Source organism: Triturus cristatus, chromosome 4_2, assembly GCF_964204655.1.
Source record: "Triturus cristatus chromosome 4_2, aTriCri1.1, whole genome shotgun sequence".
Classification (NCBI taxonomy): Eukaryota; Metazoa; Chordata; class Amphibia; order Caudata; family Salamandridae; genus Triturus; species Triturus cristatus.
In genome coordinates, this window is record NC_140586.1 from 82694642 (window position 1) to 82720144 (window position 25503).

General features: G+C 47.2%; 2 protein-coding genes across 4 annotated transcripts in view; one reads left to right on the top strand and one right to left on the bottom strand.

The window, feature by feature from the left end:
* DOCK6 (dedicator of cytokinesis 6) overlaps positions 1 to 25503 on the top strand; it is a 409103-nt gene that overhangs the window by 161683 nt on the left and 221917 nt on the right. For 2 of the 3 annotated variants that reach the window (XM_085600639.1, XM_085600640.1), the window contains exons 21-26: positions 5619 to 5783; positions 5949 to 6124; positions 6820 to 6924; positions 20308 to 20397; positions 21813 to 21908; positions 22185 to 22325. In XM_085600639.1, the coding sequence (XP_085456765.1) occupies positions 5619 to 5783; positions 5949 to 6124; positions 6820 to 6924; positions 20308 to 20397; positions 21813 to 21908; positions 22185 to 22325 (773 nt within the window). The remainder of the gene's footprint in view (positions 1 to 5618; positions 5784 to 5948; positions 6125 to 6819; positions 6925 to 20307; positions 20398 to 21812; positions 21909 to 22184; positions 22326 to 25503) is intronic. The other variant, XM_085600641.1, reaches the window with a different exon arrangement.
* ANGPTL8 (angiopoietin like 8) overlaps positions 1 to 25503 on the bottom strand; it is a 132521-nt gene that overhangs the window by 58756 nt on the left and 48262 nt on the right. The window lies entirely within an intron of this gene.

Genomic DNA, 25503 nt, shown 5'->3' on the forward strand with positions numbered 1-25503 from the left:
TCGCCTTTTTGGTGACAAAGCGGACGGTGCGCTGGCTCGCTTCAAGGACTCCCGGGCTACGGCCACGTCCTTGGGCCTCTCGGCCCCGCGGCCACAACCTTCCGCTTTTCGCTACTTTCGTGGCCAAGGAAGGGGCACCTCCTCACGTCCGCCTAGCCACCGGCCGCAGAACCAGCCTGCACGCGGTCGCGGACGTGGTTTCCGCCGAGGCGGTACCGGAGGACGACGCGGTCAGTCCACATCCACCCTGGCAGCATCCGCCTCAAAGCCTTCCTAGTCCGAGCTTTCAGGCCCATTCCACGCCAGTGGGCGGCAGAGTTCGCCATCACCTGCTCCACTGGTGTTCCATCACGTCGGACAGGTGGGTGCTGCAAATCGTCCGAAGGGGCTACTCCCTCCCCTTCGAGACGACCCCTCCAGCCATGCCACCGCAGCACCACCGTATCTCGGGGGATCATTTGAATCTTCTCCACGAGGAAGTTTCGGCCCTCTTGGCCAAGGGGGCCGTCGAGCGCGTTCCGAGCCCAGAAGTAGGTCGTGGTTGTTATTCCCACTACTTTCTGGTTCCCAAGAAGGGCAAAGGGGGCCTACGCCCTATCTTGGACCTCCGGAACTTCAATGCCTTCCTCCGGAAGGAACGGTTCAAAATGTTGACTTTGGCTCAGGTTCTAGCTGCCCTAGACCCTGGAGACTGGATGGTAGCGTTGGACTTGCAGGACGCATATTTCCACATCCCCGTCCTGCCGGCCCACCGGCGTTACCTGCGGTTCACGGTGGGTCAGGAGCACTTTCAGTTCACCGTGCTCCCCTTCGGCCTTACCAGTGCCCCTCGGGTGTTCACGAAAGTGATGGCGGTGGTCGTAGCTCATCTGCGCAGATCAGGGGTTCCAGTCTTCCCCTATCTCGACGACTGGTTGTTGAAGGCGGGCTCGCCCCAGGCAGTCGTCTCCCACCTCCAGACTACAGCAGATCTCCTGCATTTGCTGGGGTTTTCCATCAACGTGCCGAAGTCACACCTGAGTCCCTCTCAGAATCTCCTCTTCATCGGAGCGGTTCTCGATTCGGCGCAGTTCCGGGTCCATCCACCGGAGCAGCGGGTCCGGGATATACAGGCCCTGATTCCCATCTTTCGGTCTCTATCCTGGGTTTCGGTCAGGCTAGTGTTGCAGCTTCTGGGGCTGATGGCCTCCTGCATCCTACTAGTGCATCACGCTAGGCGGCGCATGCGGGCTCTGCAGTGGGACCTGAAGTTTCAGTGGGCCCAGCATCACGGCAACCTGTCCGACCATGTCTTGATCTCGGAGGGCACTGCACAGCAGTTGCAGTGGTGACTCACGGACCGCAATTGGGTCACGGGCAAGAGCATGTCGTAGTAACGGATGCGTCCCTCCTGGGATGGGGTGGCCATATGGGAGAGGCGGAGATCAGAGGCCTCTGGTCTCCGGCGGAGTCTCGCCTCCACATCAACTTGTTGGAGCTGCGAGCGATCCGGCTTGCACTGAAAGCCTTCCTTCCCTCTGTCCGGGGAAGTGTCGTGCAGGTGTTCACGGACAACACCACCGCCATGTGGTATTGCAACAAACAGGGCGGGGTGGGGTCGTGGACCCTTTGTCAGGAGGCTCTGCGCCTCTGGACATGGCTGGAACACCAGGGCGTCACCCTGGTGGTTCAACATCTGGCGGGCTCTCTGAACGCCAGAGCAGACGAACTCAGCCGCCGGTGCATGATGGATCACGAATGGCGTCTGAACTCCGAGGTGGCGCAAGGTCTCTTTCAGCAGTGGGGAGAGCCTTGGTTAGATCTATTCGCCACCGACGAGAACGCGCAATGTCAGCAGTTCTGCGCGTTGGAATTTCCAAGGCGGCACTCGCTCGGCAACGCTTTTCGTCGCGAGTGGAGTTGCGGTCTGTTGTACGCCTTTCCGCCTATACCACTTCTGCCCAGAGTGCTGAAGAAGATCAAGCGCAACCGGGCCCAAGTCATCTTGGTGGCTCCGGATTGGGCACGAAGGTACTGGTATCCCGAGCTACTCAGTATGTTGACCGATCCTCCGATACGTCTGCCCCTTCGGGAGGATCTTCTGTCGCAGCAGCAGGGGACGGTCCTCCACCCGAACCTGTCCAGCCTCCACCTCCGTGCATGGAGATTGAGCGGCGGCAGTTGATGCCATTTGACTTGCCTCCTGAAGTCTTTGATATCATTCTGGCAGCCAGGCGTCCCTCCACAAAGACGGTATACGCCTGCCGGTGGAACAAATTTGTGGCATGGTGCACAGCAAAGGCTGTGGATCCCCTCATCGCCCCTCTTTCTGAGGTTCTCCTCTTTCTTCTTTCTTTGGCCCGGCAGGGCTCTGCCCTGGGCACCTTGAAAGGTTATCTTGCTGCTCTCTCTGCCTTCTTACGGTTTCCAGATCAGCCCTCTCTTTTCTAGTCCCCTGTAGTGTCACGCTTTCTTAAAGGCATTACTCACACGTTCCCTCCTGTCCCTTTCGTAATGCCTCAGTGGGACTTGAATCTTGTCTTGACATTCCTGATGTGCGCTCCCTTTGAGCCTCTTCACAATTGTCCTCTTCGTCTTCTCACTCTTAAGACTGCTTTCCTGGTAGCCATCACCTCGGCTAGACGGGTGAGTGAGCTCCAGGCTCTAACGTCCAAGCCTCCTTTTCTATCTGTTCATCCGGACAAGGTTGCCCTTCGGCCTCGTCCTTCCTTTCTGCCGAAAGTGGTGACCCCCTTTCATCTTGGGCAATCTGTCACCTTGCCCACCTTCTTTCCGCCTCCGCATCCTTCCAAAGAGGAAGAGCGGCTCCACCGTCTGGACCCAAAACGTGCGGTCTCCTTTTATTTGGACTGCACGAAACAGTTCCGAGTGGAAGACCAGCTTTTCGTTGGCTACGTGGGTGCAAAGAAGGGAAAAGCTGTACACAAACGGACCATCTCCGGGTGGGTCGTTTTGTGTACAAAAATCTGTTATTCCTTGGCAAAAAAGGAACCGCCTGTTGGGCTGCGCGCTCATTCTACTCGGGCCACAGCGGCTACTACTGCTTTGGGACGAGGAGTCCCTTTGCAGGACATCTGTCAGGCGGCAACGTGGGCTTCGCTGCACACGTTTGCCAGGCATTATTGCCTGGACAGCCAAGTCCGGAGGGATGGCTTCTTTGGCCGTTCTGTCCTCCAGGACTTTCTGATGTGATCTTGGTTCGCAGACCCACCACCGGGGTTGGTATTGCTTGGGTATCTATTCTAAGGTGAGGAATCTAACTAACGTGTTTCTTTCAGATGAACAAGTTACTTACCTTCGGTAACGATGTATCTGTAAGAAACATTAGTTAGTTAGATTCCTCACCGACCCACCCATCCTCCCCGTTCTGCGAACTGACATCTAGGGTTAAGGCTATCCCTTTCAGGGCCCTAGAATTTTTTGGCACCAGTGTCGGTCTCTTGCATGGCTCTGCGTTCCTGGCGCGGAAGGCTATGTACAAGAACTGACGTCAGCGCGCGAGGGCGGCGTCTAAGTACTCGGACGACGTCATTCCGGCGCACGACGCCGACGACGGACGCGGAGCCGCAGACGACGCCTAGCGACGCGCAAGGGGTATTGCTGACGAAAAATCTTCCGGATCCAGTCTGACGCCTGGGGATATTCTAAGGTGAGGAATCTAACTAACTAATGTTTCTTACAGATACATCGTTACCGAAGGTAAGTAACTTGTTCTTCACACCCGCAAGGGGTCACAAGTTGGGCAAACTGTCCTTGAAACTTTGTTCCAAACATAATTCACAACTGCTTGAAATCCACTCCGTTAGGGCAAAGGGGAAAAGGGCACTTCTTTTTTAGCCTATGCAAGGCATGTTATCTATAACAGCACATGCAGCAAGTAGGATAAATTACTTACCTGTAACAATCGGTTTGCAGCAATTCAAATGCATCATAAGATATTTGGACTAGCAATTACAGAGCAAATCAGATTCACAATCCACCAGTACATATAAATTGTCCTGCTTCGCAACAGTATGTATACTTTCCCCTTCTGTATAGGGAAAAACCCAATTTAACGTGGAGTTTATGTCCTGGTGGATTGTGGATTTCAGGAAGGGATGACAAGTCAACTTGAAACCAAAATGTCTGCTTTGAACAAAAACAAACTGCAATGACTGCGCCCAGTACTGGATGACAGGTGTGTGGCGAAGAACATGTATCCAAAATCTCAGTCCACATACCATATAATTGTCAGACCTTTTGGCTTTACCCACGCTTGTTTTTATTTTTATTTTTTGTTGGTTGGTGACTGGGAGGTTATTGCCCTATTGCCTTATGCATTGAGCCTAGATAGGTTGCATGTCATAATGTAGACTACAGAAATAAAAGCTCAGAAATTTAGACTGTAAAATTAAGCACTGTACAACATAGCTCCTCTCTGACTATTACCACCTCTGCTCCCACAATCACTTAAAATGATAAGACATGATTTAGCATAGTTATTTTACTTAGTTCTGCAATAAGCGGGACGTGAGATGGTCATCAGGTGGGGAGTTTGGACAACTTTATATTGTTGAAGGTAAATGTTTTGCTTGGTCTTGTTTTTAGCAGCACATGTATTTGAAATGTACTGAATTGACGGAGTGTTGTAGTGGACGAGAAAATGACTGGTGATTTTGTTCCTAGCAAAATGCACTTTACCTATCCACCTCCAGCCTCCTAATCTTCTCTTCAGTACTTACCTTCGTTTTGGTGTAGGTTTCTCTTTCCTTTCTGAAACCACGCTGTGGAAGGCCTTTAAATTGCTTGGCATCCTGGTTGGCGTACCTTAGAGCCTGGATCATTTGTTTCAGTACAGCTTCACCCAGCTTCTGCATTTTCCCTTCTCCTCTGGATGGGGCAGTGGGCTATCCTAAATTAGAACGTTCTTGACCCTGCAGCCACTTGCAGAGCATTTGTTGCCGTTTTCCTCACACGTTTGCTAATTCTGCTGCTCTTCAGCCGGATTCTCGTGAATCAAATGCTGGCAATAGGACAGGAAGGAGGCAGTGCCTCCCAATGTAGTGCACAAATGTACAACACTTTTATCAGGCCAAGACGGTAAGGCGTTTAGCGCTGCACCAAGCTTCATAGCTTCAGGATGTGCCTCCTTGCTGCCCAGGCAGCAGTGCTAATGCGTTATCAATTCCTTCATACCCACAGCTTGTGCAAGCATTGCCAAATTGGACAGCCAGCTGGAGGAACATGGGCAACCTCCCAGTCTGGCATGTGCAAAATGGCCTCTCCAACAGCACACATTTCCCTTGAATCCCCAAACCCTCCACACAGTCCTCCACCATACCACGTTTAAAGAAATGTTATATGGGGGCAGACCTAGCGGTTGCCACATTTATGTTCCTCCTGTTGTGCCACTGTCAAGCACATTGTTTAGTGTCTGTTAAGGTTTGCCCAAATTGAGCTGCGGCTTTAGGAACTCTGATTGGGTAGACCTTCAAAGTGACTTGATTTGAGTTCTGCCTAACAAGCACCAGCTACTGGTGCGTAGACCATTGTGTGAATGTGGTGTAATGAGAGAAGGATTTGTGCCTTTGTTACGCATACTTGCACTCCTCACCTGTTTATCTGTCTCTTCCTGGTAGTGAACCTTGGCCGTGCTGCCTTTGAAGCCATGGCACACATCGTAGACCAGATTCACAAAGACCTGGAGGGGAACCAGGACCAGCACGGCCGGAACCACCTCCTGGCATCCTATATCTACTACAGCTTCCACCTGCCCAGTGCAGAACCTGGGGCCCCTGCAACAGGTAAGGGATGCCTGGTTGGGGCTGCATCGCTCTTGATCTACAAAATACAGCATCTCCACTTCTGCTGCCCAATCTGTCCGTTTCTCTCTTTGTCTCCTTACCTGTTCTTCACTCTGTTCCTCTGAGTCATTCTGCTCACATTGTTTTTTGGTTTTTGAATATCAGTGTCCGCCACTTCCCCCCATGGGGGTCCGATCCAGTACGCCACCTTGTCACGAACCACAGCTCGACCAAGCAGCTTGAACCTCTCCAGGTCGAAGAGCATCAGCAACAGCAACCCAGACCTTGCAACTACGCCCAACTCTCCAGATGAGGAGGTACAAAGGATCATTGGGAGCAAGGTAAGGTGATGGCACTCTCACCCTATATCATCCAGTTGAGATAGTGGTTTTGTGTCTTGGGTAAAGACACAAGGAAGGGTTTCAGACAGTAGTGTATCCTTATTCAAGAATTGCAAGGGTTCTGCGTATCATTATTGAGGTGCATTAGCAGAGCTCTGTGTTGATCTCAGTGCAAGAATAGAGGGGTTTCTGCAAGGCAAGAGTGAGGGGCTTTATGTGAGGTATGTGAGAACCATCTACTCTGCTTTAATGTTCTCCTTTAAAGCATATCAAGATCTGTCCAAGGTAGAGTGGTTTCTCCTGTGGGACTTGGGACCTCCTTATGCTGTGGGTGTGAGTTGTAAACTCTTGGAATGGGTGGGCTCTGTCCTGGCCCAGAGGTGAGTCTCAGCTATCTCATTTCCAGACAGATCTATCTTAGGGGGGTAGAATGTTCATGTGGGCTCTAATTCTGTGGTGCATATGTGCAAGGTGTCAGTTCTGTTTCTAAGTGGGTTACGTTTCACCTTGGAGATTCCTTGTGTAGAGAAGAGGATGGGTTGTTCCTATCTCTTGGGGTATACTGTGGGCTGCTGTCTGTCTTCTTATGTGCTGGGGACTTTCTTCTTGTCTGGGAACTCTGGATTATGCTGTCTTTCTCTTTTGTGACAAATCTTGCTGCTCTCTCCTGGACGCCGCCCTTCGCCTTTCCACAGGGAATGGACCGTTCTCACTCGTGGGTGAACTCTGCATATGCCCCTGGAGGCCCGAAGGCCGTGCTACGTCGGAACCACCCCAACTCCAGTGCCGACCTCAAACAGGTGCCAATTTCACGTCCTGCCAGTGGGGCTGCGCCCTCGCACCCTCCGCCTTGTACCGAATGCTTATCTCTGTCAAGAACCCATCGGCCATCACTCCTCCTTCATTGCCATTTCATCCTCTTCCTCCTCTCTGCTTATTCCCATTCTTGAGCTCCATGAATTCGGTTTCTGGTTTTCCGTGCTCTTATCCCAGCGGTGGTTAGAGCAGGTCCGAGAATGCCTTCAATAAATCTGGGCTTGGCAGTGAGCATGTCCAAAGTTACTGGGGGCTGGAATGTGAGTGCTATGAGATTTTATGGGCTAGGAGGCGAGAACAGCTGAAAAATATGTGATAAACTAAAAATTCTTTGAACCTGTGTGGACCCCAGAAGTGGGACAGCTTAAAAGGTAAAGTGCCTTCACCTAGTTTGTCTAGCGGGTGAGTGCACACCAAATTGTAGCTGCCAGAATGTGAGTGGTCCTGAAAAAGAATGGCAATGTTTTTCTGCTTTGATGAACTGACTGAGGGAACGAATGTGTAAATTAAAGGTATTGAAAGTCTGCTGACCTTTCATGAAGGCTAATGGGCCGGTGAATTCACCAGCATAGGCAGCACATTTATGGAAAGGCAATATTTTCTGGATGTTGATTATCCCAGTGGCGGTGCCAGCTGCATGTGGAAGACATCTGAAAGAGGTTGAACATACGCATAGGGATAGCAGCGATCTCAAGGACCAGTGTTCGAAGTCTGTGCTTTTCCTGCACTCTTGCTCTCATTTCCTGTACTCCAAACCACCTGCAGGTTCCGAAGAAGCACACTACCACTATAAGTCTACAACCTAAACACCATTCCCCCCTGAAACATTGTTGGAGGACCTCATGCCCACAGAATGCACAGCTGAGGTGCCTCAGCTATGAGTGATGCTGCTCTTCTTGGGTTTGAGTCAAATGTGTTTGGGGCATCTCTTAGTTGTTCTATGGCCAGAATCTGCAACCAGTTGACCAGCTATCATCTGTGAAAATGTGCACTCGTCAGAAGCCATTTACAGATGAATGATGCCAGTGGCTCCACCTACTAGTAAGTTCGGGCTGCCCATACTAGTGATCAACAGCAGATCGGTCTTTCAGCAGCTTGATACAGTTCCCATGTATCTGTACAAAATTGTGTGTGGTTAATTAATACATTATACAAGTACTTCCCAGGGTTTCCTTATCAAAACCTGTAAATGTTATAGTTTGTTTCTAATGATGTTTGAGATATTTGAGTTAAATCGCTTAAGTAAGAACTCACCCCCCCTTGTATGTTGGACGGTATTGCTGAAACAGTACGTCATCTTGATACGTTGAGCAGATGGGCGCCAAATGAATTATAGGAACTACTTCTTAATCCTGAGATCCTGGTTAAAATATCTTTTATGTTGTACAGTAGCATTTGTATTGTGTGTATGCTTTTCTGGTATACTTTGTGAAGGGGTATACAGGACTATTGGCCTTTCCCCATGTCACACAGTGAACTTGGCAGCGGCGTTTATTTTAACTTCTTGTGCAGTTTCTGTTACTATGTTCCAATGACCTTGTCTCTCAGTTCCAGTTTTGGTGCTGTTCCTTCTGCTCTGAATGTCCTAACATTGTTTAAAAAGACTGAGCTGCTTAAATGCCCTAAACAGAGTAAACAGAATGAAAATAGTTTTCTTGCATGGATTTGGAACTTGTTAAACATGGAAAAGCCAAAGATTTAGCCTGCTTTCTTTGAGTGATTTAAAGATGCCTCACTTTTTTAATAGCAATTTCAAGGACCATTGCAGTGGCACAATGCCGGCAAGATGACGACATTCATTAAACATTTACACTTTAGTTATGCCTGTGTGACGAGCAGGCCATGAGTTTAAATCATCTTTTAATCCTTGTTCAGTTGGTCAGTGGAGTAGCATTAAATTGGGTAATAGCAAACTTTAAAGCGCAAAACAGACATTATCACCATATAAAAAGCTATAAATATATTCATCCACATAATTTTAAGTGTTCTATGCATTTCCGAACAAAGACATTTTAATTCATCCTATATATTTTTATTTATCAGTTAAAAAGTCGTGATAAGGTAGGTTGCATATTCTAAATATCCCTGCGGGAGAGATCCAATGCAGGTAATCTTTCTGCCATAGAAAGCTGAGCTCTGATTTAGAAATCAACCACTTGTGAAAAGCCAATAGTATTACATCACTTAGGTATGTTAAGCTAATTGACATTGTTGATGAGGGGAGTCTGCATTGTGCACCATCTGCCTTGCCGATGACTTTCCTTCAAAGTTTGGAGTGGCTCTCGGCTATTGCTTTGTCAGAAGATAACAAGTTGAACCTTATTGGTTGTCATGGCCTTGCCTGTCTTGTGCTAGACACTATTTTCCCTAGACTTCTGATGCCTTTCAACCAAGGTCCTACAACTTCAGTGTGTCCATAGTCCTGAATTGAATAATGTACTAATTTCCCTTCTGACCGAGAGAACATTTAGAACCTGTGCTTGGAATGCCTAACCTAGGCCTAGGAGGGCAGGATCCATGCCAGATTTTCAAGATAAAATGCATTTATATTCAGTGATTGTAAATCAACACATTTACAATGTCGGTTGTTATCCGGAAAATCAGTCATAGATCTAGCCTAACTGGACCTATGTTGAACACCCGGGCTCTAGTGAGAAAGAGATACCCACTGCTATTTTGGCTCCTTTGTCTCTTCATTCAAGCAATAGTCAGCTAATCAAATGACTGGATGAGCGGTAGGTTTGGGTATTCTGGGGAAGAGGCGGAGTGGGAGCATCCCCATTACAAGCCTCAGACAGTACTGTATGCCCAAAACATAAGACCCACTTGCTGCATTTCTTTTTGGGCCCCCCTAAAGTTTTACTTAGGCTGGCCACTTTAGTTCTTGTCCTCCCTGCACCTTACACTTAAGGCTGTAATAAAATAGCTTGCTGAGTAGTTAAGCTGTAAAGTTAAACATTAATAAAATGGAAAGAATGGATTGCTCACAATGCTTAATGGATCGAAGGTCAGGGAACACTGGAAGAGGACTGAGAGGTTTTCTTCAAAGAAAAGCAGACTGTAAAGATGGCAATGCATTAATGCATTGTGTGCATAAGGTTGACTTCACTGGGTTTCGAAATTTCTCTGCTCGTGGACAAAGCCCAAAATTAGTACTTTATTTTGAAGGCTTCACAAGATCCAACCATTAGGTGGTAGAATAAGGCACAGCATGTGAATATAGAAGAGTTTCAATCTCATAACTATTGTTACAGATATGTAACCAGATTATTATGTACGTTTCTCTTAGCTCATTGCTATATGTTGAAGTTGTTTTTAGAGAACTTGTCCTGGCCTGAGGATGGGAGAGCAGAATTGTACAATGTAGGAGAATCCACACTCAAACAAAGAGATCACTGAATAAATAGAGGGAGAGGGAATTGTAATGCAGTGAGAGTATGAATGTTGTAGTATTTATAAAGTGCAGCAAATAACCATTTAGGGTGTCCTGGTGCTAGCTATGAGAAGCCGATGATGATGGACTCCATTAAGCAGCCATGTTTTAATTTTCTTTCTGAAAATCAAGTAATTGGTTTCTGCTCTGATATAAAAAAAAAAAAAAAGGAAAAAAATCATTCTAGATTGTAGTGGAGTGGTGGAAGAAAGCTCTTCCTCCAGTTCGAGCTTTTTTGTACCTCGGAACAGATAGTCGCAAGGCCGAGGAGGAACGAAGAATCTGCACCAAGCGGTATGGTGTAATGTGTGCCCTGATATCAGCAGGGTCTTTGCTTGGTAGGGATTTGTTACAGATGCACAAAGCATTAAAAATCACTCTTATATGAACTGAAAGCGAGTGTAAACCACAGACCTGTTTACTGATGGATTTACGTTGTGGAATGTTTAGCCGCAATCGAGCAACACTATTCGGAATATCCTACAATCTGTTTGGAGTGTCGCAGTGAGAAAGAGGGCACCATCAAATGGTAGATGACTGGACAAGAGCTGGGCTGATCTTGAAAAATCATGCTTGTCATACACGGTAGTTGGGAACATGCATCTTTGCTCTCTGCTGCTATTCTCAGCTTGTACATTATCTTTCTGTTAAAAATATCTTACTGTAATTTATTTATTTTGAGGGGGGGGGGGGTTGTTATGGGTATTATACAGCGTGGGCCTTTCCCCGAAGGAAACTGACAGGATTACAGAGAGCATTGGATTACGGCTTGTGATTGATTCAAAAAGTATAGCAGTTCTTTCCAAAATTAGCTTCTGACTGATGCTTCTACCTGCAGATTCCTCACTTTTGAATATTCCAGGAGCCAGACTGAATCCAGAAACGTCAGACATAGCTCTCTGGCACCGATAGAGGGGTACTGGCTGTGTCTCGACTCTGGAAGTGGAGTTTTGGTGAATTGATTCGAGTCATTCAGAATCCACCCGGACATCAGTTCCTTTTTTCCTACACCTTTCAATGTAGGTTTGAGCTTCTCTCCTCAACTCTGAGGTGAAGAAATGTTTGCTCTCCTAAAGTGTTTTAGTTTTTGCTATGGACATGTCGCCACCAAATAAGTCTGAGTTTAAACCCTGCTACAGGTGTGATGGAGAGATGTCCATCACAAATTTACATAATGATTGTCTGTGGTGTCTTGTGTCAAGGCACAACTCTTCATCGTCCCACCTTTGCCTCTGAATGAGCTCAAAGGCCATTAAGGAGTAGGAAGCAAAGCTGTTTATGTCCTGGGCCTGGGAGCACCCTAGGGGACATCGGAGGTCGAGGGCACTCCCTAAAGACCAGGGCAAGGTCAGATTTCCATCTCGCTTTTCCCCTTTCTCAAAGTCCTCGAGGTAGAATGAAGAGGCATCTCAAGGAAAAAAAGAAACACTCCTCTTATTCCAGAGGGTCGAAGTCTAGATGTAAGCCTTCACCTTGTGCTTCACCCTTGGCTCCATCCTCTCCAGAGCCGGAGTTAGTGCCGTTGTCCCCTAGGATTTCCAGCATTGGCACTGGCAGCCTCTCACAGTACCTCTGACGATGCCAGCGTGCTCCAAGTTACCAGGACAGATCTAGCCTTCTTGTTTCAGGTAATGCTGAACATTCTCTGGACAGTGGCAGCCCCCTCTGTTCTGCTAGTCAGCACCAGGGGACTGTATGGGGCTCTACTCGACATCCCTTGTCTGGCTCCAAGTGTCCCGCTGGTGCTGTACGTATTCCTCTCAACACCGCCAGGGTCCAAGCCAATGCCAGGAACCTTGATGGTGTTGCCACTTTCTATGTTGATTCAGACTCTGATCTCAGCATCACTTCCGGCATCGGCCCGGTCTAAGTGCCGTTAGGACCTCCACCACCTCCTCAAGAATCTGTCCTGCCACCTTTGTAGGAGATGAAATCCAGACACCCGTAGAAGAATATCAAGAGGCAGCCATTGCCCAAAGTCCTTACTGGAACACAATCTATACATTTTTTAGCTCTGATTTAGACCATCAATCCCCAGATGGCCAGGTGGACTTTGATGACACTGAGCCCCTACCCTCCTCTGAAGCCTCAGATCTTTTGGCCCTTCAGAATGCCAGTGGGCTAGCTAAATCACCAGATATTGACATGTATCCAACCCTTGGCCCAGGGCCAGCAGAAATGGCATCCTTTACTTAAGTCAGGTAAAGTGCTTGAGCTTCTGCTCTCCTTAGTTGAACACAAGTTTAATATACTAACTGGTGTGCTGCAGTTGGCTGCCTCTGCTGTAGAACCTCTTCTCACTGTTAAAGCTGTTGTGGCAGCTGTTAAAGAGCTGTGGTCTAAGCACACCTCATGCCAGCGGTGAACCGAATCATAGCACTGTACTACAGGCCAGCTCCTGGAGACACCCCGTTTTTGTCTCGTCCTACACCCAAAGGTTCGAGGTGCAGGCATCCTCCACAACCCTAAAACAGGGAGTTGAACAAAGCTGGAGGAAGTGGGGAAAAAAGCTTTTTCCGCAGGCAGCCATATGCTCTGTTGCCTGAATGCAACTTGTTTATTGAGGCGTTACTCCCATGCCTTTTGGAATATGGCAGTGATGGTGGTCTACAACCTACCTGAGCAGCTCAGGCGCCACTTTGCGGATTTGGTTTGTGATGGGCAGGATGCTTCCTGCCTCGTAATCTGGGTAGGCCTGGATACAGTTGAATGCAGTTCCAGAGCTTTGAGTTTTTCCTTTGGCTTTAAGATGACATGCCTAGCTGTACTCAACAGGGTTCTCGGCCAAGGCTAATAACACGCTCATGGACATGCCCTTGGTTGCTGAGCGCCTTTTTTCTCAGAAAGCAGATGCAACACTGGAACTGTTCAAGGAAGTTTAAGCCACTGCAAGATTGGGCTGCAGCCATCAACCAAGGACTTTTGTTCCGTTCAAAGACCAAAAGCCTTTACTAAGAGTTTTCAGTTCTGGCATTGCCAATCAATTCTGGCTGGCCAGCTAAAGCAAAGGCCCCTTTTTCGCATTACAGGGCAGAGGCAACAGACACGGCCATCTAGTTCAGCCTTCCTAATCCTGCTTCACACCACCAAGGAAGTTGCAGTAGTTTATCGGTGAAGTAGCACATTATGCTGTTGGGAGGATGGGCATCCTTTTTTCTGCATGCTTGGATGGCCATAACTGCAGACCAGTGGGCCCCGTAGGTTGTGTAATAGAGGTGCACCTACTCTTCCAGCAGCACCCCCACAGTATCTGCCTACAGAATTCCCTTCTATGCGAGGTCTATCTACCAGTCCTGCAGCAGGAAGTGGCGGTCCTGCCTCAGAGGGGAGCAGTGGAACCATTGTCAGAGCATGAATTGGGCCGGGGGATCTATTCTTGATAGTTCCTGATTCCTGAGAAGGACACCAGTAGCCTTTGTCCGATCCTAGACCTCAGGCTCCAGAACTATTACCTGCGCAAGAGAAAGGTCACGATTCTGCCCTTGCCGCAGATCCTTTTGGTGCGGGATTTGGAATTCTGGGTGAAGAGTGGATGGTGTCCCTCAACCTGCAGGATGTGTACTTTCATATACCGATCCTGCGGTCGCACAGGAAGTACCTGTGGTTTGTGGTGGAGTTCACTCACTACCAATTTAAGTTCTTTGGATTTACTTCAATCTTCATCAAGGTGATGGTGGGGGTTGTTGCACGTCTTAGGAACTCTGGGATTGTGGTGTACCCGTAGAGAGCAGGGCCACAGCGTTGTCCCTCTGTCTTTCTCCGTACATGTGGCAGTATGCCTAGGAGTTTCACCCCTTTTGAGACTTCAGAAGGGGCTTGGTGCAAAGACAATGCAAATGCCCACAGCAACAGATTCCCCTGTCCTTTTGAGTGCTTGGGAAGGGGATCGGGCTGACATAGTCCAGACCCCAAGGGCATTGCACTGCCCAGTCCCCTACCCCTCCCGCTTTTGCCACAACTCTGCTTTAGTTTGCCCTCGCCAGTACAAGGCCACCATGTGGGAGGCAGGATAAGATATCTCCACAGGTGGCAGGGCATCACATCCGACAGATGTGTACTTCAAGTAGTATAGCAGTAATGTGCCCTACCATTCGTTCTCACTTTGCCACATATTCTGCTTGTACCAGAACGGCTGTCAGAGGGCCACTTGTCCATTTTACGACAGGAATCCTGGCTCTCTTGGACACAAGAGCCATTAAGAGAGTCCCATTATTAGAAATAGGGACTGAATGCTGCTCCCTTCATTTTCTAGTGCTGAAGAACAACAGTGGCCTCCGTCCTATCTTAAATATTGCCCTCTCAATTTGTTTCTGAGAAAGGACTTATTCAAGATGCTTATGTTGACCCAATTTCTATCTGCACTGGATCCAAACACTGAATGATGGCACTGGACCATGAGGACGTCCATTTCCACATCCCCATCTGCAATCAACAAGCATTACCTTCAGTTCAGGGGGCTCCCGGAGCATTTTCAGTTTGTTGCGCTCCCCTTCGGCCTTATTATTGCTCCTTGAATGTTCACAAAAGTGATGGTGTTGGTTGCAGAACATCTTCGGAGGTTAGCTGTACCAGTCTTCGTCTACCTTGACGACTGACTGTTAAATGTGAGCTTGCCACAGACTGTCGTAGACCACCTCGAGACGACAGGGCACTCCTCACATCTTTGGGTTCTCTATCAATGTGCTGAGGTCACAACTTACTCCTTTGCACAGACTCTCGATCATCAGAGATGTTCTGCATGTCATGCAATTTTGAACCTTCCCTCCAGTTCAGCAAGTCCGGACATCTGGGCTATGATCCCGATGTTTTAGACTTGCTCTAGGTCTCAATGAAAGTGACTCTGATACGTCTTGTCCTCTTGGCCTTCTGCATCCTGCTGGTGACCTACACAGATGGCACATGAGGGCTTTTCAGTGGATCCGAAGTCTCAGTGGGCTCAGCACTTAGGAAACCTGATGGATTACATCCAGGTATTGGAGGAGATTGCTAAAAATCTGCAGTGTGGCTACTTGACTGCACTTGGACCGGCGCAGACTCCTCGGCTTACCCCACCCAGAGGTGATGTTGGTAACTGTTGCATCACTGTTGGTTTGGGGAGGTTATCTTGGGGAGGTGGAGATCAGGGGACTATGGTCTCCTGTGTAGTCTCACCTCCGCATCAGTCTGTTGGAGTTGCTGGCTATCCGCTTGGTGTTGAAGAACTTCTTAACATTTAGCAAAGGAACACTGGTCCAGGTCCTTAGTGACCACACCAACGCCATGTGATATTGCAGCAAGCAGGGCAGAATGGTGTCCTCGATCCTCTGCCAGGAAGTCTTCTGCCTCTAAAACTGGCTGAGTCAGCTGGGCATCTCTCTGGTTGTGAACCACCCTGTGGGATCTCTAAGCAACAGGGCAGACCTACTCAGTCGGCAAATTCTCATGGATCACGAATGGCAGCCACATGCGCAAACAGAGCAGCACTTCTTTAAGCAATTGGGAGATCCCTGGCTACCACTGATAACGTGCAAGTTTCAACACTTTTGCACATCGGAGTTCCCAAGTAAGCTCTTTCTTGGAGATGCATTATGCTTAGAGAGGGGCTTGGGACTCCTGTATGCTTTTCCACTGCTACCTCTGGACCCAGGTCATCCTAGTAGCTCCAGATTTGGCCATGAAAGTCTGGTACTCAGAACTTCTGGGAAGTAACATCTGTCCTCCAATTACACTACTGCTTCAGGAGGATCTGCTGTCACAACAGCAGAGCTATGTTCTGCACCCTGGCCTGTGCAATGTACACCTCAATGCATGGAGATTGAACAGCGACAGTTGACTGCATTCAATCTCCCTTCCTAAGTAGGGGATGTTAAACTGACAACCAGGTGTCCATCTATGAAATCTGTTTATGCTGAATGCTGGGACGGGTTAGTGGCCTGGTGGAATTCCCGTCAAACAGACCCGTTGCAAGCAAAATTGTCAGATCTGCTTTTTGTCCTGTCTGGCTCAGCAAGGACTTGTCTTGGGCACAGTTAAAGGTACTTGTTGGTCCTTTCGCCTTTTTTACATGTACTAGACAACCATCCTTGTATAAATTATCCGTTGTGATACGTTTCCGTGAATGTCTGGTCCACCCAAACATTTTGTAATTCTGCATTGAGGCCTTACTTTGGTCCTCACCTTCTTTATGTGTATTCCATTAGAGCAGATTCACAGCTGTCCCTTGAGGCTTTTGACTCTCTAAACAGTCTTCCTCATAAGGATAACCTCAGTTTGTCATGTGAGTGAGCTACAAGCCATCTGTTCATCCACCCTATTTCATCTTTTTTAGACAAGCTATTATTGTATACTAAGAGCAACATTTCTACTGAAAGTTGTGATGCCTTTTCATGTGAGACAATCTATCACTCTTCCAGCATTCTTTGCTCCGCCTGAAGATATTTGAGAAGTTATATCATTCGAACCAAAGACTATTAGGTGAACAATTAGCTCTTGGTTGGGTTTGAAGGAGCAAAAAAGGGCAAGGCAGTGCAGAAAAGGGCTACATCAAGGTGGATTCTTCTCTGTATATGCACTGGCTAAAAAGCTGCCTCTGAAAGATCTGATGGTCCATTCAAAAAAAGAGAAGGCTTTTACCACTGCGTTGGCACGCGGAGTGACTGTTCTGGATATTGGAGTGTCAGTCCTTACATTCATGAGGCACGACTGCCTTCCTAGACAGGTCTGACAGGAAGAGCATTTGCCCACTCAGTCCTGCAGGATTTTCTGGTTTGCGCCATTCCATGGATCCTTGACCTTTGGAGGTACTGCTTTGGTATATCCACAAGGTATTTGCGGTTAGAAGTATCCATTGGAAGAGCAAATTACTTACCTTCGGTAACGCTTTTTCTTGTTGATACTCTAACTGCAAATTCCTCACTGCGCTCCCTTCTCCCCCATTCTGCGGAATGGGCTCTTATTCACCACCCATAAAAAGATTCCGGATTAGAGACCTGGTCACTGTCCTATCTCTGCCTCCAATGGTGCAGCCAGAGTCATGAAAGAAGCTGATCTCAATGCACTATGCTGGCGACTCCAGCATCACTTCTGGGGCGGGGACAATCCTGACCCGGAACCGCACAATGGCGCCTTCTGGCATGCAGGAGCAATGCTAAGGAAAATCTCTGACTCTTGCCTGTTAATATTCACAAGGTGAGGAATCTGCGGTTAGATGGAGTATCCACTAAAAAGAGCGTTACCGAAGGTAAGTAATTTTCTTATGTGTTGCATGTTAGGCTTCCCTATTTGTAATTGATTTTTTACTAACGCCAATAAAATTGTAAACTTTGTAAGTTCTAGGGTTAGTGTATATTTAAATGTAAGTGGTTACGGATTGTAAGTAGAAGAAATGGTAAGAAAGTAATGATTTCTAGAAGAAATCATGGTCAACGTATTGATGTTCAACTATCTGTGTTAGCAGTACAAGGATTTTTAGAGATATTATAAATTGGAAGTTCTCAAGTGAGGGGGCCAGTCACAAATAGTTCCAAAGGGGTGGGGGAACAAGAGAAACCTTACGTAATTGTAATTACGCTTACTACCCCTGCTGAGGCTTGAAAGGTTTTATGCCGGACAGCACTCAAGGTTAGGGGTTAGTCATTGTTGTTTACTGGGATTATTCTTATGTGCTCAAGCAAACCATTCCATGAATTGACTTGTTTGTTTGTGGCAGATTAAATTAAAATGAGTTAGTTATGATCATTAGCGGTGGCGGAGGTGGTATGTGAGCTCATGCAGATGGTTGCTGGGCTTATTAGGTGAGCTAGACGACAAGGGTTTGACTTTCAGAAGAGGAGAGGTTGTGGGCAGTTTGCAGAAATACAATAATAGAGATTAAGGCAAACATGCATGTGACATAGTAGTTTGAGTTCAATGAGAGGGAGCATGCAGAGAATGGAAGAGAAGGAGAGGGCCAGTTGAAAGAAAAGGACAAGAGATGAACAATGTAAGAAAATATATGGTAACTAGTGCAAACATTGAAAATGCTAAGTGGATGTATTCCCATGTCCATCCTCCAGTTTGGCTCACAGCAATAATTACAACAAGCAAAGTGGGATCCATTAGGATGTGTGTGGTTTAGCATGGCACAAGATTGATAGTGAGGACACCTACACCAGATAGTGGAAGTGTGTTGCCTGCATTTCTATGGATGGAGAGTAGAGATCCAGACACTGAAGTGAGGAGGATGGTGACAAGGCTTTAGAAATTTACAGGAGACTTTAACAAGGGGCTGCTGATCAAATTTCAGTATTTTTGCAAAAGTCTGGAGAGAGGGATTTTATCTCGCGAAGCATTCAAAGCCAACAGGTGCTATCTGAATTTCCAGCTCAGACTGAAAAAGGGAAGGGGAAAAGAGCCTTGGTTAGATGTAGCGAACTGTGCTGTACATGGCCTATATCTCAAAAGGCCAGTTTGGGTTTCAAAGGTATTAAAATGATAACACACAAAAAAAATGGAAGCACCTGGTATGGCGAAGGGGGCTTCTGGGAAAATGAATATGAAGCACAAATGTCTGTGCTTTTGTATGGATATTTCACATAAACTGCATAAAGCAGTGCTATCCATTCCATTGCTATCTAGGTACCAGGAATGTGTACAATGTCTTGGTTTTCTTGTTCCTTGCCTATCACCAGAATGTGTGGGAACAGGATGTGGCGTAGCGGCCAGAGCTGCTGACTTTGGAGCTGGGGCACCAGGTTTGAATCTCTGCATCGGCTCACCATCCTGTGATTCTAGGCAGATCACTTAATCTCCCCGTGCCTACCAAAAATGAATGTGTCCTTGTCTAATGCAACTGGTGCTTATATAAAACGCTTCAATACCTTCGGGTCTAGTTCGCGCTGTATAACACTGCAAAAAAGAAGAAAAAAGTGTGAGCTCTGGTCGAGATCTTTATATATCACTGCATGGAAACAAAGATGTTAAAAGCTTTGTTTGTGCTTTTAATATATGATACTAATAAAGAGGTAATTTTTCAATGTGCGGTTTGCAACAACTCCATGACTTTGTTTTTCTCTCAGTTCAGCTTGGCTGTGTGCTCTGTCTGAGCCTGCAAGGGGACTGCCATGGTTCCTATGTTTAGGAATACACCTTCTAGATATATAATAGGAGGGCGTAGACAGGAAAATAATACAAGCCCCTTCGGTTACCTCCACTTAATGGTGGTCCTCACTGGTTTTAAACTGTGACCCTTCCACAACGGCTACAGTACCTTTCATAAAGGTTATGAAATGTGCACAGATATTTTCCCACATTTCTCATTTTATTGCTTTGTCAATCTACCTTTCAGAGTTGTTCCTCAGTGCATTTTGGGTTTGTGGTCCGAACATGTGACTGTGTATTTCTTCTACAGAAGCCCGATCCCTTCTCTGCCGATCCGGGCAGATAATCTAGCTGGCCTTCATTTTTTGGGGGGATTGTTTTTCCTAGGGGCCTTACCTGTAGGCTCGTACGAATAATCTCCCTACTGGTTGTGGGCATTTATGTATGAGTTCATAAATGTATTGGCCACTCTTTCCTCATCCGCTTCCCACACCCTAAATTATCTGTGGGAATTTTGTCTCTGAGGGGGTGCTTCAAACCTTGTGTAAATGTTAATGAGTCTGTCTATTTTCAAAAACATTCCCTGTGTTTTTGCTGAAGTTGCCCATATTGTTTTTGCCTAAGAGATGTTCCTTGAAGCTGGCATATGTGTGTGTGTGTGTGTGTGTGTGTGTGTTTGCCATGATGCTTGTGTAATCCTTTGTGGTATGTTGAGTTGGATGGCTGCATTGCTCGCTACTAAGAGTGACTTTCCCCAGGTGCAAGTCTTGGTTTCCCCTCATTTTGTCTTTTTACATCCTACACCTCATCCTGGTTAACATCTCGTTTCTCTGCCATCTTTCTCCTCTTTTTCCATGTCCCATGTCACTTTTTGCAGGCCACCGAGCGGAGTCCGAACCGTATTTCGGCCTGTATCGAGAGCTCATCGTTCATGGCATCCGGCCAGATGAGGGCAACGTTCAAGAAGGTAGCCAGAATTTAGGGACTGTGATAGTCTTCTTTACCCACACACATGCAAGAGGTTTTGTCTCAGTGCACAGAAGCAATCACAGTGGCGGTTTGTAGGGTATAATGGGTGCTTCCGTAAAGAGAAGGTCTCTGCAAAACCTCTGCAGTCTTGTATGAAAGCTTTGCTTTATTGTACATGGGAGGTCGCATTACTCCGATATATACATACTAGTTGTTCAGGGACATAAGTTTGCCCTCCCTAATAACTTACACACAAAGTCTTTGTGTTTCTACAGACAGACACACATGCGTCTGAGATCACTAAAATCTCATAGTTTAGCCAAATTATGTATATTTTTACACCAGTCTAATTCAGTAGCATTTTTGTGTGCAGATGTTAAGTTGCACAGCATGCATTACTCTTTGCAGCTATCACTACATGCACAATAACTGTAGACTTACACACTGCTTCTTTCCAGACAAACGGGCAACATTAGCGGGAAGTGCCCGTAAGCTATGTATACATTCAACGAGGCGCTCGACCCCTTTCTCTGAGCTCTGGACAGGGACCGATAGAGTAGGCTAGAGGTCCACCATAAAGGACACGGGGAAGCAGGCTTACACAAATTTGTCTTTGGCCTACCTCTGGACACAAAGACCTAGAAGAAGGATCCAAAGGTCAGGGATGACTTCACAGAAGGAGACAGGACACCTGGACACCTACATGGATAAGCCTGCATGCCTTTTCACACAGCAAAAAAGTGCCGCACAGATCTGGCTCCTAGCAACAGTCTTCGTGCCCTTCATCATCTCACCTGTCTCCTCACCATCACCTCCATTCTCTTGTGTTCATGTATACACCATTCAAAGGGGCCTTGCAAAAGTCTGGATGAAGGTGCTGGGAGGGGGGCAAGCAGGAGTCAGAAATTGTACTGCAAAGTAAATTTCATAACCGCAGTCTTCCCATAAAAAGTGCAAAGACTTTTCTAAAATGTTCAGTGGGTCAGCTTTTAAAACACATTCACAGTTTGTGCATGATAACATTTTTAATGGTGATCTGGTTTTCAATGTGCTAGAAAAGAGTCCTCTTTTTACAAGGCTCTTTGGCTAACGGGTCTCTGGGCTTTGGGGCAGGGGCGGTCACTGTCGTACACCATGGTGTCAGTCTAACCACATGCCTTAGGAGCGGCCTGGTTTGCTGTTTTGGGGCATATATTCAATGGCGTTAGATTCTTGGTTGTGTATGCGGATTTGAAGTCTATACATTGATTGCCTCTATAATTAAATACCTGGAGAGGAGGCTGGTTCTTGGCGGTACACCACTTTTATGTGTGTCGCACACGTGTTTCAGTAGGTCTGTATACTTGATGGCAGACAGGGAAGGGGGTGCTATTCCACTGCAGTAACCAAGTCACTTTTCCTTCACTCGTGCAGCTTCTTCATGAGGACCTGGCACTGCAGTGGGTGGTGAGCAATAGTGTTGTGCGTGAGACGGCTCTGCACCAGGCGTGGTTCTTCTTCCAGCTAATGGTAGGTATCTGCCTTATGCCAGTTTATTCCAGCTGCTAGTCTGCCTTCCATTTGACAAAGCCTTTTTGTTTCCTGTTGGGGCAGGCTGACTGTCGGGCCAGTTGCTGCCTCTAAGGCACTGGCTTGTCTCCTGTCCTAAGGTACCAGGCATGGAGCTCCTGTTGCGATCCCCAGTGTAGCGTACACCCATTTCTTAGCCAGACTCCTGCCTTTGAATGGTTCCGATCTTACGGAAGTGTGCATCTTGCTAACCTTCCCATGCTTTCCTGCCCACAGGTGAAGAGCATGGCGCACCACCTCTACCTGTCTGACAAGCTGGAGACACCACGATCTGGCCGCTTTCCTGATCGGTTTGTGGATGACATCTCTGCCCTTGTGTGCACAATCAGTGCTGACATCGCTGGGCGACATCAGAAGGTGAGCAGACAGCCCCAGCTTGTTAGTGTGTGTCGTTCGTTCAGTCTTCTTCTGTTTTCGATCCTCTGTTTTGAGCTTTCTCTTGCTGCCTGCTCATCAGCCAACTATTTAATTCTTGATTGCACTGATTCCCTGCCTCCTCCTTCTTTGCGTTCTCAATCACCTTGTGTCTCCTCTGTGCTGGTGTTCTTTTTCCCTTCCCCTTATTATTGGTTGGGCTACTGCTTCCTCTTTTTCCTTGCCATCTCTTTCCAACTATTCTTATTCTGTCACTTTTTCTTTCATTATGATCTTTCCTCTTGCTCTTCTCCTCGTCCCTTTCTCTCTGTTCTTCTAGCTCTCATTTTTCCTCTCCTTCATTTTTTCTAGCTCCTCTACCTCTTCCCTTTCACCCTCTCTCGTTCTGTATGTCTTTCACTCTGTCACGCTCTATCTCTTCTTGCTCTTAATCTTAATGTGTTTATGTGGCAATCCCTGGTTCATAGCAATGTAATAAAATGCAAACCTAGGCATGGGAGTGTGCTTAAATTGGGCCTCACCATCTTCATCTTAGTCATTTCTGCCCACACAGTGGTCAGAACATATATATGCTCTTTCTATTGTACTGTGCCTTTTTAACCTTTATCTTTGATTGGCACAGCCGCAAGATTTTGGAGGCGATATGCGGTGGTGTGTGAAAATGAACTGGAGGCCGGAAATGACAAGGCGCATTACTGTGTACTCCTTCACCCCATCAGGTCCTCCTGCCAAATAGCTGTCCCACTGTGTATTATTCTGTAATGGAAACCAGTGCATCACCACCCGCCCAGCCATTAATGAGTTGCATTGATGTGATCCCAGGTAGCCTCCTCTGCGATGTTGTGCTCCTCTGTAGAGTGTAATCAGTGTGATAAATTGGGTTTTTGAGGGCTCTTCTGTGCCTATTCACTGCCTCTTACTTCATCCCGTACATTCACTGTTGACATGTCTGCAATATGGATGCCTCCTTAAGGCTGCCTCCAGATGGGCGACAGACCAAATGTAAACACGTAAGAAGTGTTGGAAGGTGGCCATGTTAATTATAGACATAAAGGTAACCCAGGGAACAGTCTCCATCACACACTGTCACTCTACTTGTACCTGCCCATCTTTGCAAACCAGTATGCAGGTTTGAGCAGCCAGAAGACTCTTGGACTCAGAATCGCTGCTGGCAGGTGGACTTTTTCGAAGGCGAGGGTGAGCTGATAAGGCTTCAACTCCACTTACAGCACGTTTGCGTCGCAGTTTGCTCGATGAGCTATTCAATGTGTAGCTGTCTGAAGAGCACATCACCTCCTTGGAATTTCTCTCCCCTCCAATCCCTGCTGCTACTCCTGTGCGCTGTGGATTTGCTTCCCTCTCGGTGATAACACTGCAGTGCAGAGCTTGTACTGCTGCTTGCCTGTTCCATCCCTCTTTTCTGTGTGTATAGGAAGCCTATGCTGCTGCTACTTGTATTCCACTTGCTCTGTGGTTGTGAAGAAAGTTTGCACTGTTGATGGCAGTGATTACTTTTCTTTACCTTCTAGGGCAGTCCGAGGTTAATGGGCTATAACTATCAACTACTGCTTATCACTAGTTTCCTGGGGCCACAGAACTTTGGCACTCAAACTGAACAACAAAGTATCCGCTTTTATAACTTGATTCTCTGCAGGTCGATTGCACAGAACCGTAGCCATGGGGTTTTAGTCATGATTCTTGAGTCTCCTAAGAGACCGCTTGAGAAGTATGTGCAGGCATCGCAGGGTATGGAGAGCGTTGGTGTTGGTAATGGTGTAGGTTGAGCCTTCCTGATTTGTGAAGATGAGGGAGCAGCTCCTTGTCCTGGGTCTAGTGTTGCAGGTTCCTCTTACTGCCTGGCAGGCTTGGTGGCTCCTGTGCAGTGTCATTCTGTCACAATGTTTCCCACTATGGTTCCCGGTTTGCTGTTGTTGGATCAGGTCACTTCCTCCTGCCAGGCACGTTCCAGCTTAATATTGGCTGGTAAATTCTCCCTTTTCTCTACAGGCTATGTAGCACAGCAACTCTTGGTATTAGTATACAAGGAGAGTGGTGAATCAGCATCAGTTTCATTCCTGGATTTTCAGTTTCCTTCTCTTAAGTATTGGAACACAGGTTGGTGGTGATGTGAAACATTAACTTACTGATCAAGGGTGGCAGTATTTATCTTCAGGACTGGTGAGCCACATGGCCTGTACCTTTTGAATTTATATAGACCCCTTCACTTCTGTAGGGTCATGGTCCCAGCATGATCTCATCATGATCATGTCATGCGTCTGAGCTGCCCTTCCTGAGACCAGTTTGGGCTAGCTCGGGGGAAATATGCAATGCCTTAAGTTAGAAAGTCCTTCTCCAAATGTCGGAAAAGGGGTAGTTTATGTTCTACTCTGACAGAGGGGCCACAGCCTTATCGAAAGGGTCTACCTGGCTACATCCCCACCCAATCAGAAAAAAACGACTTGGTGAGGGGAAAAGGAAGCTTTTGATTTGCAGGCCCCAGAGTCTGAGATAGCCACAGGGAGGCCACAATATGGAACCACCACACACATAGGGTCCAGTGGACTCCAACAGTCACCTATCCAGTTCACATGTATGGCCTTCCATGCATTTTCCAGACGTCATGAAGGCAATGGAACACAGTTGCAGGTGACGTCCCTAGACTTGTATACAGGTAATAAGGCCTATGGGTCTGACAAGAATCTGTGCTGACATCACTGTCAGCCTCTCATAGCCAGGCTTGGGGGAACAGTGAAAATGTTCCAGAGGAGGGTTGCATCTTCTGTCTCCCTCGATATCGGAGCCCTGCTCTGATGTCTCGGGTGGTAGAAACTGAAGTACTGCATGGTGGTAGAAAAGGCAAAGACCTGGTTAGAAAAGATTCAGTGCAGTGCTACATAGATTTACCAAGCCTTGCAGATGACATTTGTAGAAACTGCCCTGCTGCTGCTTACTCCATACCTGCTCTTTGTATATTGGGGGTTGAACCTTGTACTGTTACTGCTGATGCTGTGCTAGCTAGCATTGCTGATGCCCTTATGATACCTGTCCATTGTATATGTAGGATGCCAGCACTGCTGACACCTGTGCAGTACCTGTTCTGTGTTCGGGTGATAATATAATGACCTGTTAAGTGTGTGTATACCTTTAACTGCTGCCACGT